The sequence below is a fragment of the Ursus americanus genome, chromosome 6 (genome assembly GCF_024610735.1).
Source record: "Ursus americanus isolate L20-20 chromosome 6, mUrsAme1.1.p, whole genome shotgun sequence".
Classification (NCBI taxonomy): Eukaryota; Metazoa; Chordata; class Mammalia; order Carnivora; family Ursidae; genus Ursus; species Ursus americanus.
In genome coordinates this window covers 30,890,154-30,906,621 of record NC_142132.1, presented here as the reverse complement: position 1 = coordinate 30,906,621, position 16,468 = coordinate 30,890,154, and the positions used below count along the sequence as shown (strand labels likewise).

At 51.7% G+C, this 16,468-nt stretch overlaps 1 protein-coding gene across 1 annotated transcript in view; it reads right to left on the bottom strand.

Moving 5' to 3' along the window:
- Positions 1–3,164: 3,164 nt before the first annotated feature.
- The window catches only part of TLL2 (tolloid like 2), a 120,290-nt gene continuing 106,986 nt past the window's right edge, over positions 3,165–16,468 (bottom strand). The window contains exons 16-21 of the mRNA XM_045785077.2: positions 16,126–16,306; positions 14,634–14,759; positions 12,476–12,603; positions 9,433–9,646; positions 7,805–8,055; positions 3,165–6,301 (exon numbers count right to left, since the gene is read on the bottom strand). Of these exons, the coding sequence (XP_045641033.2) occupies positions 6,167–6,301; positions 7,805–8,055; positions 9,433–9,646; positions 12,476–12,603; positions 14,634–14,759; positions 16,126–16,306 (1,035 nt within the window). The 3' untranslated portion in view covers positions 3,165–6,166. The remainder of the gene's footprint in view (positions 6,302–7,804; positions 8,056–9,432; positions 9,647–12,475; positions 12,604–14,633; positions 14,760–16,125; positions 16,307–16,468) is intronic.

The following is a 16,468-nucleotide window of genomic DNA, read 5'->3' as shown; positions in this document are numbered from 1 at the left end:
GGTCCCTGCAGCCGCGGGGTCAGCACACCAACGGCATCAACACAGAAGATGCCTGCGTGATGGGTGCTGGAGCCCGCTCTGCGCTTGAGGCAGGGCTGCGGCTGCCCCAGTGAACACACTCCCTGGTCCATGAGCTGCCTGCCGGGGAGTTTGGCCTCACCCCCTTTCTGTTCTCACATTTTGAGTGCGGACCCTCGTAGAGCTGGAGGAAGCCGCTGACAGGGACTGCTTTATGTTTTTCATGAAGTCTTTGTTAGCAATTTCCTTCTTTAAAACAGTGAGGGAACCGGAGTCCTGTGTCAACAAAACAACAGAATTATGACTGATAAATCTGATCACTTAAATGAATGTATTCATCATGATTCAACAAATCTTTCTGGCACTTTCTATATGTCAAGTGGTTTTCTGGGCAGGGTTCTGGGCCTTGGCGATGAAGACAAACGAGGCCCCAGCTCTTGGTGAGTGTATTACGTTCCAGCAAGTGCAGGTGGACCCCAATCAGAACACATGAGACCCTCTAGGAGAGGAGCAGACGGAGTGATCGGAATGATGGGGAAACTGTTGCTTTCCATGCCCCTGAGAGATGACACTTAAGATGTGTGTGAAAGAGAAGAGGGTCCCAGGCAGAGGGAACAGTGTATGCAAAGCTCTAGGGCTGAAGCAGGCACAGCCCGGAAGGATGTGTGTGTCCCTAAAGCAACATAAACCAGGAGAGTGACGTCAAAAGGAGTAAGTTACAGAAAGAAAACAAACGAACAAAGAAAAAAAGAGACAAATGAAAAAACAGAGTCTTCACTATCAAGAACAAACTGGTGGCTCCTGGGGGACAGGGGGTGGGGGATGGGTGAAATAGGTGATGGGGATTAAGAGCACACTTACCATGATGAGCACTGAGTGATGTACAGAATTGTTGAATCGCTCTATCGTACTCCTCAAACTGCTATAACATGGTATGTTAACTGCACTGGAAATAAGCAAACAGAATGTCTTAACAACAACAACAGACAGAGTGAGCTAGGGGCCGGATGGGGCGAGCATGGCAGGGCATGGTGAGATCTCCATCGTCTAGCACTGGGACGTCTTTCACGAGTCTAAGTGCAAGCAGGCTAGGTGATGTTGACGAGGATCGCCTGGCTTCCCTGTGAAGGCCGGGTTTACAAGGGTAGGGTGTCAACCCAGAGCCCGGCGGCAGCGTGCGAGTGAGCGCTGATGTCCCCGGGACAGGGGCAGGGGAAATGGAGAGCAGTGAATGGGTTTGTGACTTACTGTGCAGTAGAGGTGGTGAGATCTGACAGTGGAGTAAAATGTGCAGAAGGAAGCTGACTCCGGGGTTTGGGGCTTGGCTCACGGAAGGCACAGGGGCACTGTGTGTGCAGGCAGGTGGTACTGGAAAAATGGATGTGGGGTGCTGGGCTCCAGGCCCGAGGATACCGTACCAAGCAAGAGCCACATGGCCTGTGCTCTGTGCTTCACGGGGCTTCCGGTTCCCAAGACTCCATGGTGATGTTTCTGCCGACGTCCTGCTGTCTGGAGGTCATGGAGACAAGAGTTCAGACAGGCCCGTGTTCAACGCCTTAGCTGCAGTTGTGGACGCCGCATGGTCTTAGGCAAGTAAAGTAACGTCTTCCAGTCTCGGTCTCAATCTGTAAAGTGGGGCTAATAAAGTTTATAATGACTAGTGAAATCAGCACAGCTGGTACGGAATGTGCCTCTAACTTTGCTGGGTGGGCATAGAACCCCACCTGGCCCTGGGCGCTGCACCGAGGGACTCTAGGGCATGGACCCCACCCCTCTGGCTAGGCTGTCTGTGGTGGCTATGGCCAGTGAGGTCCTTGTTGACTGTTTACTTTACAACCCCTGACCACCACCTCTCCCTCCCATGGACAGATGATTCCTTTAGGAGAATTGCTAAGGCTTCTAGTCAGTGGTCCACTGGCCAAGTATCCGGGCCAGTCGTGGTTCTCTGGTCACAATGGACTATGATTAACTTAAGAAGGGGACTTTATTGGCTGGGGATAGCAGAGCTCACAGAAAGAAGCAGGCTCTGGGAAGGTGGAGCGAGTTTGCTCCTGAGGCTTCAGCAGCAGAGACCCTTCCACCGTCTTCTCAGGATAGCCTCCCAGGGAAAATGAGCTCCAGAACATCTCAGCCCTTTTGCCCCTTGATCAAGACTTCCATTCCAGGAAGAGAATCTGATCTGGCTGGCTTGGGTCACGTGACCCAGGAGGCCACGCCCTCCCGTTGGAGACTACGTGACTGCAAGAAGAGAAGTCCTAAAACCCTGATACACCACACGCGGCACAAAACAGTTGCAGAAATAGCTCTGCATTTAGGTAATTTTGCATTAAGACCGATCTGAGCGTTTTAAAAAACACGGTTCCTTATTACCCTTCCCTGATAGGACCCACAACATTCTAAACATACCCCAAGGTCTCCTCAACTGGTCAACCTGAGAAGACTCTCCTTGATTAGACGGAATCTCTGTCCTTGGGTTAAAAATGAGCCTGTATCACAGGAAATAAGTGAGATATTCAATTTGCTATATTTGAAGGGGGCTTATTCCACGTGCTATTTATAAAGGTCCTCCTTGGGGGTTAATGCAGCGCCCCAGGATTACACCAGCTGGGTGTCATTTCTACCCCTAGGCCTGTGCGGGGAGTAGGACTGGCTGCCAGAGCCCAGAGAGGGAGAGGCCACCTTACAGGAGCTGTGACCTTGAGTTTTAGATGCCACCTGTGGTCCTCAGGCACAGAAACAGGTGGAGACAAGTAGAAAGAGGTGCTGAGGGACAGACCGACGGCGTCTACCACATGGAGCATGGTCACCACACTAACCAGTTCCACAACAAGTATGCGGTCAGTTCTCCAGCCAGTTTGGATTCAAGAAAGGGGGCAACTTTGAAGCCATCTTTAGCTTTGCTCATGACTTTCTGGGTCCAATAGGAGCTCTGTTCTGAACCAGGCACTGGGTACTCACCAGAGAGTAGAAAGCCATTGAGAAGATCCCCCTTTTTCTATCCTCAAGTCTTATAGCATGAGAGGAAATTATCTCCAAGAGGACCACTCTTGTCTGAACCAGTGATACAAACCCAGGACACATCCATAAATCCACATTCTTTAATGAAACAATTCTTTCTAGACAGACGAGTTAGCTCCTCTCCACTTTCTCTTTGAGACTAACGTTTCATGAAATGTAAAATTACACAAAATAAAAAGTACAATATATTTATAGATAGCACTCTAAACAGTTTTTCTTTTTTAAAAAGAAACCTTTTAGGCATTTGGGATTATTTTTCAGAAGCTTGGTCTACCAAGGAAACTTGAAAAACAAGGGAGCTGAAGCCAAGGGAACATTTGTTCACAAACTGGACAACAATACCATGAATTATTTGAGACTTATCAAATGGACCTGATCAATGGCAAATCCCAGAGTGAATTTGCTCATTAATAGGGTTTTACAAACGACTTAAACAGGCTGAGCGTTTCATGAGTAAGATGAAATTTAACGTTAGAAGAAAATGGTTTTATAGTGAATCAACGCACAGCCTCGTCTTCTCCATTTGGAGAAACTCCACAGGCTAAAGTTAGTTCCAGACCCTCACCCTGACCTGGGATTCAGGCTCTAGCTTCTGCCAGACCAGATCACACTAGAATTGGACCAGGCGGATGACCCAGACTCCAAGTATTTCATCAGGTCATCGAAGTAATTCTGTGAACCAGAGCTAGTCTTAGAGCTCTGTGACATCCCCAAGGCCTAGCACCCAATTAAAGGACAAAGCAGCCTGGCGCAAGGTCCCCTGTGAGGAGCTTTGGCCAGGGGCCTGGGTCTTCCTGCGAGTGGACCTTCTCTCCACAAGCCAGGGCATCAATCCCCGAGCGAGCTTCCCGGGGTGCGGTCTGGCCGGCCCCAGCTGAATCAGGGCTTGTCTTGTCTGGGAGTACGTCACTCGCAGAAGGCCTAAATAAAGGTTTTCATAAGTGTCCCATTGTTTCAAGTTGGCCAAGTTGGGTGTTTTTGAAAATACTCATACTACAGAGATAGAAATAAGTACCATTGTTTCACGGGGGCGGCCAAAGCTGGGGCAGAGCCAACTCTGTGTCTGACTGTCTCCCACTTTTCCATGGATTTCATTGATTTTATTCAGGCTTTTAAGGGGTCGAAACAACAGAATTTTCCTGTCGTTGAACAAAGACCTCTAATAGCCTTATGTATTCTGGTTTCAGCTTCCGTGTTGACAGATATGATGAGACAAAGTAAAACCCCAGAAAATACAAAAATCTGAGAGCTGGGATCCATCTTAGCAGGCAGGTTGGACCACAAGCCAAGGGGCTCCCGTTGCTGAGTCCGAGGGCCCCCGGGGCAGGGCCTAGGATTTGTCTCGATGGGAGAACTCAGGCCGAATCTCCATCCAGGGCCAAGAGAGGGCTTGGCGAACGACACACATAAAATGCAGGGCTGCTCCAGGAGGCCTGCTCAGTAAAGCTACTACAGTCAGCGGGTCGGCATCTGTCACACTGCATCGGTTAAGGCTCTGACAGCTGGTCCTTTACATACATACATATATACAGACATATATTATTATTAATAATCATACTTTGAATTTTTTTCTGTTTTAAGGAAAAAATATTTCCATGCACTTCTTCTACCTTTCTTCGTATTATCCTTCGTTTGTTTTACTCCCAGCCATCATTTTAATTAGACATAGTCCTCTGCGGGCATATTCTGATCTTTAAAAAATATAACTTTTAAGCTTTTACAAATACTTTGTTTAAAATGATGTCACTTCACCCCAAAGGAATTCTGGTGCTTGGGAGCTATCTCGGGTCTCACACGGAAAATACTCTCGTGTGCTGTCCTGTGCTCAATACCAACCCAACAGGACTTATGTAAACATCATTTAAAATTATTCCAACATAAATACTCTTTTAAAGCTAACATACCACAGCTTTTAGCTCATAATGCCCATAGATGCCTTAATGAAATGCCATTCAAAACTACCTCACTGTTTAAAGTACACCGAGAGGTTCTAAAATTATGTAAACAACATCCTCTACACTTCTCTAGCATGGTGAATTCTCGTGGCAGGTAGGTGACTGACTACCAGTTAGCCTGAGTGAAGTTACCCATGCACTCTTTAACCTGATTGGTGACAGGAAGTTAGTCACAGGTTGACTTATCCCACTGATGATGATTCTTACATGACTTATAATTAACCAGTCTTCAACAGGGTTCGCCCCACGAGGGTCCTGAGCTGGTCCCTCAGAGGCTGTCTTTGCACATGTTGCAAATGCAGTTTGAATCAGTTGTCTGGAAGTCAAGGTCAACCACAGAAAATGCCTCCAAAGCTGGAAGAGGAAATGGTCTTCTAAGCCCATGGAATCCCAAGCATGGGGTGGGGGTGGGGTCTTCTCAAGTCAGCCAGGAAAGGAGTATCAGGAGGAGCCAGGATGTTTCCTTCTCGGCACACCGGGGACTCTCATCAGCAGATGTGTTGCTGGAATTCACAGTGGATGCCCTAGCCTCCTTTGCAAGTAGGTATGGGGGATACCCAAAGTGGCAAGGAGACCAATGACACAGAGGGAAGGCTTGATGTCTGCTAGTGTGGTGACAATGACGCTCACTCCGGCTCCCTGTGCACACTGCTTCCTGCGGGTTCCTCTTCAGGCCTGACATCCGTGTTCTCAGGTTTCTTGGTTGACATGTCCCTGGCAGACAGAAAGCAGAAGTCTCCAGCCATGGCCAAGAATTTATCCTCATGGCTCAATGTGGACAGAAGACAGCCTGAGTCTCCAGGACACGATCACATTGCCAGGCACCTACCAAAGCACGTCCAGAAACAGAGGAGTGACCAACCCAAGGGCTGGCTTTTTGCCCCATGGGAGCAGCAGACAAGGAGAATCAGTGTGACCAGCCATAGCTTGAGTGGTAAGTGACTTCAAAACCTTCATCTTCTCTCAAAGTCCATGGTGGATAACACTGTAGCCAGAATCAAAGAAACATCTTCCCTCCTCCTTTTTGGCGGAACTTCACCAGATACATACCTCCAAGACTAGATTTTGAGTTTTTGTTTGAGAAAAAAAACCCTCTACACTGGTTTAGGGCAGATTCACAAGGTGCTATTGTTAAAGAACACATTCTCAGTGCCTGTCTTTCACGAACATCGATGTTATTTCTTCATGTGCAGGGCATCCTGGAACTTGGTGCTGGTGTACCGGGCGTGAAAGCCCTTCTTGTTGATGGTGTCATCCGTGTGGAACTGAATCATCAGAGAATCTCCTGCAGAGTAGATCTCTTCCAATGGCTGAGGAAAGGGCAAAAGAAAACCAGGGGGGCGTCAGGTGAGTTGGCTGTGGCTGGAGTTTTAAACACAGAGGATGAGACAGAGGTTACATGAGGACATAGGCAGGCCAGTGCCGCCACGGGGCGTCCCTAGCACCAGAGACTCTGTAGGGCAGTGACACAGCTCCTTTTCAAAGGAAAACATTGCCAGTTCTGCTCCAGAGAAAAGCTCCCCAGGCCCTACATTTTCAAAGACAGTCCCAGACATGCAGCTCACATGGAATCTATGGATTTCGAAGGGCACAGATGGGCTGGGGACCACTCCGAGTGCTTTCAGACCTCACCTCAGGTAAACTTGACAAGGGGGGTGCTGTCCCCATTCTACATGAAAGGAAACCGAAACTCAAGTTCACACAGCCAGGCAGGACCCAAGCTCAGGTCTTTCTGACTGTGAAGTCACCATTGGGATCGATCTCCCAGCGGACCAAACCCCGAGGCCCATGCCTGAGGCTTATGTCCTGTCCAAGGCGAAACATGGCACAGAGCCTCTACATTTGTCACAGAGGTTTCGCCAAGGGCTCAATGAAGGGGAGCCAGGCTCCGAGGCTGCTGTCTGCCAGGGCACAGCGGGACCCAACTGGGCTTCCCACACAGTTCACTGCTCGGGACTCTCCAAGGTTTTCCTCTGCGTGTGGGCCCCACTTTCTGAAAGACTTTATCAAAGGCATGGCATTGGTTAGGTCACACTTTGTCATCCTTTCTTTTCGGGAGGGAAGATGATGGGAAATTATTCAGAGACTGATATAAATGCCATTTTGAGGTTCTGATCAGCACGAGAAGCACAAGTGACTCCAAAATGAGCTAACATAAATTCAGCCGACAGCACAGAAGCTTGTGCGATAGCCCCGGAGGCAGAGACAAGGACAGGACAGGGGTGCGGTGGGAGCGGCGCCCAGCGTGGTGCGGCCGAGCGTGACCAGGACCCTGTGCTGGCCGGTCCACACACTTGCCCCGGGTGCCAGCTGTATACCAGCTTCTACATCAGGTGCTGGAAAACAGTGAACAACACAGGCGGCCCTGTCCGGGCTAAGTGGCTGAGGAGAGAGGTGACAATGAGAAAAATGTTGAGGACCTGGAGCCTAAGTCTGTGTTTCCAGTGAGATTCGTCATTCCCGTAGGCATTTGGAGTCGCCCGGGGAGAGAATTGTGAATATATGGGATATACAAAAGCATGACTTAAAACAAGTTTTAAAGCCTCAAGGCCAAATAAAAATGGAGGGGGAGGCAGGGAACCCTTTGCAAACATGGGAGGAAAATCCTCAAGGAAGGCGCGCTTACACAGCCTGCATCAGAAGGGGGCCCTCCTGATCGGCTCCCAGGCTACTCCCCGCCTCCTCTCCGGCCCCCTCTCCCCTTCCCCAGTTCACTGCAGCAGGGCTCCAGCAGTGGGGGCCCCAGCACGGTGTGTCTCACGCTCTGAGTCTTCAGCCTTCCACCTGACCTGGCTGGCACCTCAAGCACTCACCCCCGAGCCACAGAAGCGGCCGAGCCTGGGCGCCGTGCTGTCGTAGCCGTCGTAGGCCTCCATGTAGTCATAGCCACAGTCGGCCTCCTCCTCCACCTCAAAGGTCTGGAAGATCAACTCGACTCCATAGCCGTCCTCTGCCACGATCACCCAGTCACAGTGGGCCTGGCTCGGGTAGTTGTTGTCCCCAAACTGGGCATGGGAATACAGCTCTTTGGTCTGCACTTCAGCCTTCAGCCTGCCCCCGCACTCTGGAGCAGAGAGAGAGCCGCCTCGTCCCCTTGGCACAGAGACCCGTGGGCCACCTCCACCCACTTCCCAGCCCTGGCCTTCTCTCTTCACACCCTGATGCCTGCCAGCTTTCTCTACGAGGCCTTGTGCGTGCCTGTGGGAAAGTCTGGCAGGTTTCATCATCCCATTTTACAGAGGAGTAAACAGAGGCCTATAGGTCTGAGTTTCAAGGCTTACTGGGGGGTCCCCTTTGGCCCTTCCCACCTAAGGCCCTATGTTCCTGGATTGGGTCATATAAGGCCTCTGGGGAATTCCTGAGCAAGCTACTGAAAAAAGCTGGCTGGCTGGATCTCTACCACCTAATTCCCTGGAAGTGCTGGAAGCACAGAGAAGCTCCCGAGCCCCAGCTACTAACTGTAATTTGTCACTGTTGCCAACAGAGGGCACCAAAAGCACATAGAACTACTGGTAATCCCTCAAACCCAGAAACCTGATTATAGAGGGACTTGCTCTGCATCTGGCAGTGCGGAGTAGTCTCACTTTGAGGCTCCCGGGGGTGTCACAAGTGACCTGGGCCTCATCCTTTGGGCTTGTATTCTGTAGCGCTGGCTTCTGAGTTTGTGACTAGGACCCCAGAGAGCGATTAGAGACCCTAATCCGGTTGGCCTGGGTCTCACCCTATCTTGTCTAGGCCACTAGAGACCACATAGTATAAATGGAGAAATGAGAGTGATCACAGATTAGAGAGCACCAGACATTCTGAAGGCAAGTTCCTCCACTGCCTGTCCTCCATGTGCTCCACACCCACAAGGGGCCCAGCTCCCCGCGGTGTGGCTTCTCTGTGGCCCAGTGACACTGTCAGGCCCAGCTGGCCCCAGTGCTGCCTGACTGCCAACTCTTAACCCCATGTGCTCTTCTGGAGAATTTCCTCCAGGTCTGAGCTGTCTTTGGGAAATTTCAAGTCCCCGAGATGTGACATGTCAAGTGGAGGAAAAGTAATGCGTAATAGAAACATTTTCCATTTTCCAGAACTGGGCCTTAGGAGGTAATGGGCTGCTCCCCACCCCTCAGTTCCCAGACTTTGGGATTTCATGGACCAGCAAGATTACAAACAAGTTTTGGAAAGAGGCTGGAAGGAAGGGAGGAAGGAAGGGCGGGCAGAAAGAGGTGTGGCACCAACAAAGTGTGGCCCACTTTAAATGTCGTCAGTTAAGGACATTCAAAGAAAACCGCTTCCCCCTATGGTTGCCCACGTTTCATTTTTAAAGGGACATTTGATCGCCCACCTCCCATCCCCCCGTGTCAGCAGGAGTGGCGGTTGTTTTCCCGCGTCCATCACCATCTACGTCCAGCTCCCGTGGGCCTCAGCGGGCCGCAGGGCACCCCGGCTCCCGAACCTGTGCTGTGTACCGCCTGGAAGCCTCTCCTCTGCACAGACGCATCCGAATAAAACCTGAGAAACAGGCTGCTGCCTGAAGCCACCACGGGGTCCGGTTTCTTGCTGCCGCAGAAGCGGCCGAGGCTGGGGGCCAGGCTGTCGGGCCCGTCGTACAGCTCCAGGTGGTCATAGGCACATTCTTGGTGCTGCTCGATCTCAAACTCATTAAACGTCTGGGGTAGAAGAGCCGAAAGTGAGGCAGGGGCCTGGTGCTCAGTCGGGGCGAGGGCCGCCTCTCCGGGGGCTGGGAGAGAACGGGGCACACAGGACACTCTCTCTTGGTCCCCAAACAACCCTACGAGGTAGTCACATGAGCGACTGCTGCTATGAGCACTTTGCAGGTGAGACGGCCGGGTTCCCAGAGCTGAGATGCTTGTGGTCATCCCTGCTCCCCTATCCCATCACAAGGTTCCTTCTCACTTAATGACGACAGCAGCAAAGACCAAGCACTCACTCCGGGTCAGGAGCTGTCTCAAGTGCTTTACAAGTATAACCTCATAGAATCCTCAGGCCCCTGTGCTGTGTCTACTGCTACCATCCCCACTATACAGATGAGGAAACTGAGGTGCAGAGCAATCAGGTAACTTGCCCAATCAAGTGACTGGCCCACTGGTAGAGCTGGGCCATGACCAGGAGGTCTGGCTGCAGAGCCCCCGCCCTCAACCTCTGTGCTGTGCGATCCTTGAGCACAAATGATAGGATGAGGCTGTATGAAGGGCACGCTGTTCCTCGTCTATATCCTCATGGTGGCTGACATTTGAGGAGAGTTTTTTCCCATGCAGAGTCCTGTGCCAAATGTTCATGAACATTTTCTCACTTAATTCTGATGATGCTGTGGGGGAAGAGCTAGTATTAGGCCCAATGTGCAGAAGGGGAAACTGAGTCTTACAGAAATGTCTTGCCCAAGCTCACTCCTCCAAGCTAGAGGAGGCTAGAGCTGGATTTGAGCCCCAGCCAGCCTGACTCCAGCCCACACTCCTAACCAACACCAGGCTATACTGCCCACCTCCTCCCTGTCCCCCAAAGCTGGCCAGGGGAGCCCCTCCATTCCAGGCCATGCACCAAGCTTCACAACCCCAAATGTATTCTTAGGGACTGGGCAGCTGAATGACTGGTGGCCTGCCCACGGCTGCCACGGAGATGGGACAAGGTGCGAGGGGACAGTGTTAAATGAAGGCTTGGACCAAATGACAGAGCAGGAAGAAAGGACATTAGTGGGGGGGCGAGGGGGGTCTGAGTTCATAAGAGAGTTGCTGGAGAGACAAGATAGGGATGGAAGTGGAGATCATTAGCAGTGCAGGCTTTCACAGGAATGATAAACAGTAGAAACAGGCAAAGCTCTTCACACCTTATAGAAGGGGAGCTGGGTTTGACGGTGGTATAGACAGTGGGCGGGAGCAGGAGGGTAGCCCAGCAGCATCAGGGTGGATGATGCAATGGGAGGAACACCCATGGGACACCCTGTAGCTGCCCCCACACAGTGAAACACCATTTTCTTGGGAAGTATTCAACTCACATTTTCTGGTAGCAAAAATAGCGTGACCAAGATCCCCACCATGCACTTCCCAAGGAAGTTTTTTTAAAAACTAGCACACGCAAGTACGAACGTCTATAAATTTGAGATCTGGCCTAACTCTGGCCCCTGTGATCAGCTGCTTTAGTTCCTTAGCACTGTAAAGAAGGGGAAGACGGTCCGCAACTACTCAAATCTTGAGGCCTCTGGACAGAAAGCGCGGCTTCCAGTTGTGCAGGCTGCTCATTCCCACCCCCATTCCTCCGGCGGGGAGGATGCGGGGCGCCATTCCTCCGCCAACGCCGGAGATGTACGTTGCCATTGCGAACCTTCTCCAGCAGAGGGCAGCGTTGGCGGGAGAGCACTAAGTTCACCCTCACCAAGATTCAAGGCTGTTCTGACACCCAGAAAAGCCGCCGAAAGCATTTCCCACATGGGCAGCCGTGCATATGAGGTGCCCGCTGTGAGCACCCTGTGGTCATGGGCTCTGCCTTCGCCACCCCTCGCCGCCCCGGGCCTGGCACAGCCAGACACCAGCACCTGTGCTCTGCTGTGGGCGTCCATTCACCCACCTGTCCTGCTCACGGCTCCCACCCGCCAGTAAACACCCTGGCAAGCCCCCGGGCCATTGTCTGCTTATCATTACGTTCTCCTTTGTTCTCTTCCATTCTCCCTGCATTTTTGGCCCATACTTCAGAGGAACATCCATATGCCTTCTGGAGAGCTTACAAATCTCCAGAGTCAGAAGGACCTATTTTAAAAATGTCTGTCTGGAGTATACCTTCTCCAGCTGGCAAGAGGGTTTGTTTTACACTCCAGGACCCGGGAGTCTCTGGGGCTGAGAAATGAGACTTGCACCAGACTCATGCCCGGTGATGTGCACACCTATAATCATATGCATGAGAGACTTTAATTTTTTAATTCAAGAGAATTAGCATAAATAACTTAACCTCCTATTGTTAATTTTTAAAATGTAAGTTATCAAGGAATATGAATGATAAGAGTCCATTCGAGAAGTTTGGGCAAGAAAAACGATATATATTTTTCCCATGCTTGTACCTACATTATTGTATGTGCATAGGAAATTTCTGGTAGAATTTACAAAATTTTGATTTCCACTTTCCAATGCTCTGTACTGGTTACTTTTTTTTTAACCTTGAGAATGTATTGTTCTGTGACAAATTACAACTGGAAACAACTGAATGTCAGCTCTTCCGATCTGTGCAGTGAATGCTCCCCTTGGACCGCTACCTCTGCAAACAGGTGCTATTTAGAGGGCTTTTCTTACCCCCACCTCTGAATTCTGCACAGCAGCCCCACGAGGGAGGCTTCATCAGCATCCTCATTTTCCATATAATGAAAAGAGTTCTGGAAGTGTTGAATAACCTTCTCCAGTTTCAGAGCTGGGAAGTGGCAGAGCAGAGACTCGACCCCCTGTCCGTCTGAAACCAAAGTGTGCTACAGTCTGTCAACTATGAAAATGACTCACGAGTTTCACCCGGTGGCCCGCGGTGGAAGAGATGTTCCAGGTACACTCCCTCCGACTGGGGTACTTGTCGGGCCAGTTGGGGCTCGCCAGGGTACCCTCTGCACTGCTGATCTTGTGCGCGCAGCCAGCTGGAGGGGGATGTGGAGACACATGCAGAGAGAAGCAGTTCACTGGTGGGCAGCAGAGGCCCTGTGGGGGAGTCTCCGTCTCTCATTCTTATTTGTCATGGGGTCATTATCAAATGTGGGGGCAGGGGTCAGCCTGAGTCAAGTGTCCTCCGGCTAGAGAGTTGTTGATTTATTTGGTTTTGCTCTCTTCCTGCTGGCGGCTCAGGGGGCTCATTTTTCCCACTCCTACTATTCACGTCATGGTTATCGTTGCAAAGATGGTAGTTAGTGGTTGAGATCACAGGCACTGGGGTCAAATGGACTTTGGTCTCACTGCCTGCAAGCCGTGGGACTTTGGGCACTTTCCTAAGCCTTGGTGTCCTTATCTGTAAGAGGGGTGCCAACTTCGCAGGGGGATATGTGGACTAAATGAGATAATACATGTAAAAGGCTTAGCAAGTGCCACGGAAGGTCTTCATCACTACGCCTTCCATGTATATTTCTTTTAGGTTTTCAAAGCAGTTTCATTCGGAGGCTACAGGTGTTGCCCTGGTTATGGTGCTGTTAGCAAAGAGGGATCCCACGACTAGCTCAGTTTTCTGCGTTTTGGTCAACAGCTAGAACGTGTGCTGGGCTCGATGCTAAGCATTTGAATGCATTCCCTTACCTGATCCTTCTCACTTTGCAAATGAGGAAATACCTTTAAAGAGGGTGAGTGACTCACTGGGAAGGGGCGGGACTGGATCTTGAACCCAGGCCTGCCTTTGGTGTAAATGATTAGGAAACAGAGGGAGCTGAGGGTGTGCAGACCCACCCCCAGCCCCATCGCCTACTCTGGCCTGCGGCTGCAGGACGAGGTGACACAGGCAGCAGTTGAGGGTGGGTCAGGGGAAGTGGGAGGGGGTAGGCAGCAACTGGAGGGACGTCCCTGCTCATGGCTGCCTGCACTCTGCAGCCACACACAGGACAAATGCCAACAGGGGCTCAGCGTCTGGGACAGTTGCTGTCACACCCCCACCCCACCCCTTGGAGGAGCCCGTAGGAAGGCCACCACTGTTCGGCTGGCGGGACCTTAGTGGGGTTAAATCCATGCTAGCCTCCCCCACACCACAGGAAGCAAGCCTTGTTCTGGCCCGGGCCCACCTCACAGAGTTTGACAAAGACTTTGAAGTTCCAGAATGATGTGTCCTTCCAAGTTCTTCCAACCTGCTTCCCAACCAACCCAAAACAACCATATCTGTGTCACAGGCCTGGGCTTGGAGGGTGGCCGCACATTGCTGTCTTAGCTCCTCCTGTAAAACGCCAGGTAGGCCCGATCAGACCCTGTGCACCCCTGTCAAGTCTCCGAACTTTGAAATGCTTATCCCAGAGAGGGGGTGTGGGGTCTTGACCCCTTCCCTTCCCCTGACCTCTGCAGGGCCTTGTGCTGGGCCTGTGTGCTTATCAGAGATGCTCAAACTCCCTTCACGGGGCAGGGTGAGAACAGAGGGAGGCTCTTTCCAGAATGACTGGACATTCAAAGGTATTTGACCTTGAACTCCCAGTAGTAAATGAAGCAGGGAGCAATCTCTTTCAAAATTCTATTTCACTATTAGACCTGCATATGATAATAAATATTATGACATAGATGGTTGATAGGTATTGACATGTCAAGTACTTAATTGATGCCAGATTGTCTGAAATACTTTCTAGGCATGGTTTCATTTACTCCTCATACACCTTTAAGAAGAGGGTCTGTTTGGTTCCTTTTAAACAGAAGAGAAAAGGAAGCTCAGAGAGGTGAAGTAACTTGCCCAAGGTCACACAGCCGGTAAGTAGCAGAATCAGGTCGTCTGATTCTGGAGCCTGGGGGTGTACCCACTTTGCAGTAGTAACCCCAGGAGCATACTCGAGGGCACCGAAGCCTCCTGGAGGAGGGAGCTGCCCTGGGGAATACCGCGCTTCGGCAGGAGGGAGGGCAGACCAGAAGGGCCCCTCACGGGCACTCTTGCACAGGTGCACACTCTGGCAGCCACGGCCAGCCTGGCCTCCCAGCCGTGGTGTAGCCTCACCTTCCTTGCAGTCGTGCCCGTTCTCGTGGAGCCGGTACCCGTTCCTACACCGGCACAGGTAGCTCCCAGACGTGTTGACGCACTCGTGCTGGCACCCGCCGTTGTCCTTGGCGCACTCGTCCTTGTCTGCGGAGATCGACAGGCTCTCAGGGGAAACGCCTCCTTGGGAAACCCCTCACACCTCAGAACTCCACTCAGAAGTAGCCTCTGCCAGGAAGGCTCCCTGATTGCCCTGATGTGGGGAATCCCCTTCCTGGGCTGGACGGGGGCAGCACCTGTCGGATGGTACCTGGTCCTGCTGTATTTGAATTCCGCATGCGCCTAAAGCACTTGAATGAACCTGTACGTCCTTTAACCCTGCTGCCCGCCAAAACAAGGAGCTCCTTAAAGGATAGACCACTATTAAGAATAGTCTTGGTAACAATAATAAAAGTAACTGCAACATATTGAATATTTATGTGATGGGCACTTCCTGACGCATGCTCTATACAGCGTCTAAGTCTGTTCTCATATAACCTGAGGAGCCAGGTGACTATGCCCCCATTTTACAGGTAAGGAAACTGAGGCTGAGGACACTAAAATGCCCAGGGCCACTCAGTGAGCGAGCAGCCTGTGTGACTCGGAAGCCTGGGCTCCTCCTCCCTGACCACACGCCACCTCCAGCCTGTGGAGTAGGGAAGCGTGCGGGCCACATCTGGCCACGCGATGGTCCTGCTCTGCCACTCCCAGCTGTTGTGCCCTTGGGCAGTCCTTGACTTCTGTGCCTCAGCTGCCTCACCTGTAAAGTGGAGCCCGTACAGGTGTCCTCACCTCACAGGGGCTGTTGCGAGGAGGAAAGGAATCGGTACAGGGAAAGCACTTAGAGCAGTGTCCAGCTCAGAGTAAGCGTTAGCCTGTATTTGTTCTGATGTCCGAACTCAAGTCCCAGCTGTTGTTGTCACTGTGGTTCTTGTAGCTCCAGCCAGCTTCTTCCTGCGATAACCGAGGACCGGCCTCCCCCCCCGGCCCCCGACACCGGGATGACTCTGGGGGCCAGTGTGTCTACCCACCCTCACCATACCCTGTGGTAACATGACACCGAACACTTTGGGTCTTAGTTTCATGAGGACAACGAAGAGACCTTAAGGAATAAAGAGGTGAAGCCCACCGAATACTTACACACAGGAATCACTAGCTAGTTAGAGGCTAGGAAGGAGTCTCCCAAAGCCTTTAGAGCCCTGCCCACACCTTGGTGCAGATTTCCGGCCTCCACGACCGCGAGAGAATACATTTCTGTTGTTTCAAGCCACACACTGTGTGGCAGGGTGTTATGGCAGCCCTGTAATAATAATATAGCCACCAATATAAAAAATCTCAGATCCAGGCATGCCCCCTCCAAGGCAAAATACTGTGAGGGTAGGGGCGGTGGGCAGAGAGGGGTGGGCAGGTGCCCCAGAGGCTGAGAGCCTACACAGCCATGGCGACCCGTGACCTTGCCTCCAAACCCGCACACCTGAGAAGAAGTGGGCTCTGAAGCCGCGTTTGGAGACCGTGTTGTCCGACTTGAACTCCACACGCATGTTGTTGCTCTGGGAGGTGATGACCTCGGGCATCTCAGAGCCGCAGAACTTGCCGTGCAGCCTGGCGTCAGGGGATAGGCCGCTGCGTACCTCCACGAAGTCGTACTTACAGACCTGCAAGGGAGTGCCGTGGGGAGCCCCCTGGTACTCCCACGGCTCCGCCCCTGACTCCCTGCAGGAGCCCCTTCCTTACAGCCACTCCCTGCCCAGTGGCCAGACTGGCTCGGCCAGGTCCGGTGGTCCTCTCGACTCTTACTGGGATCCCTCTGGCCCAAG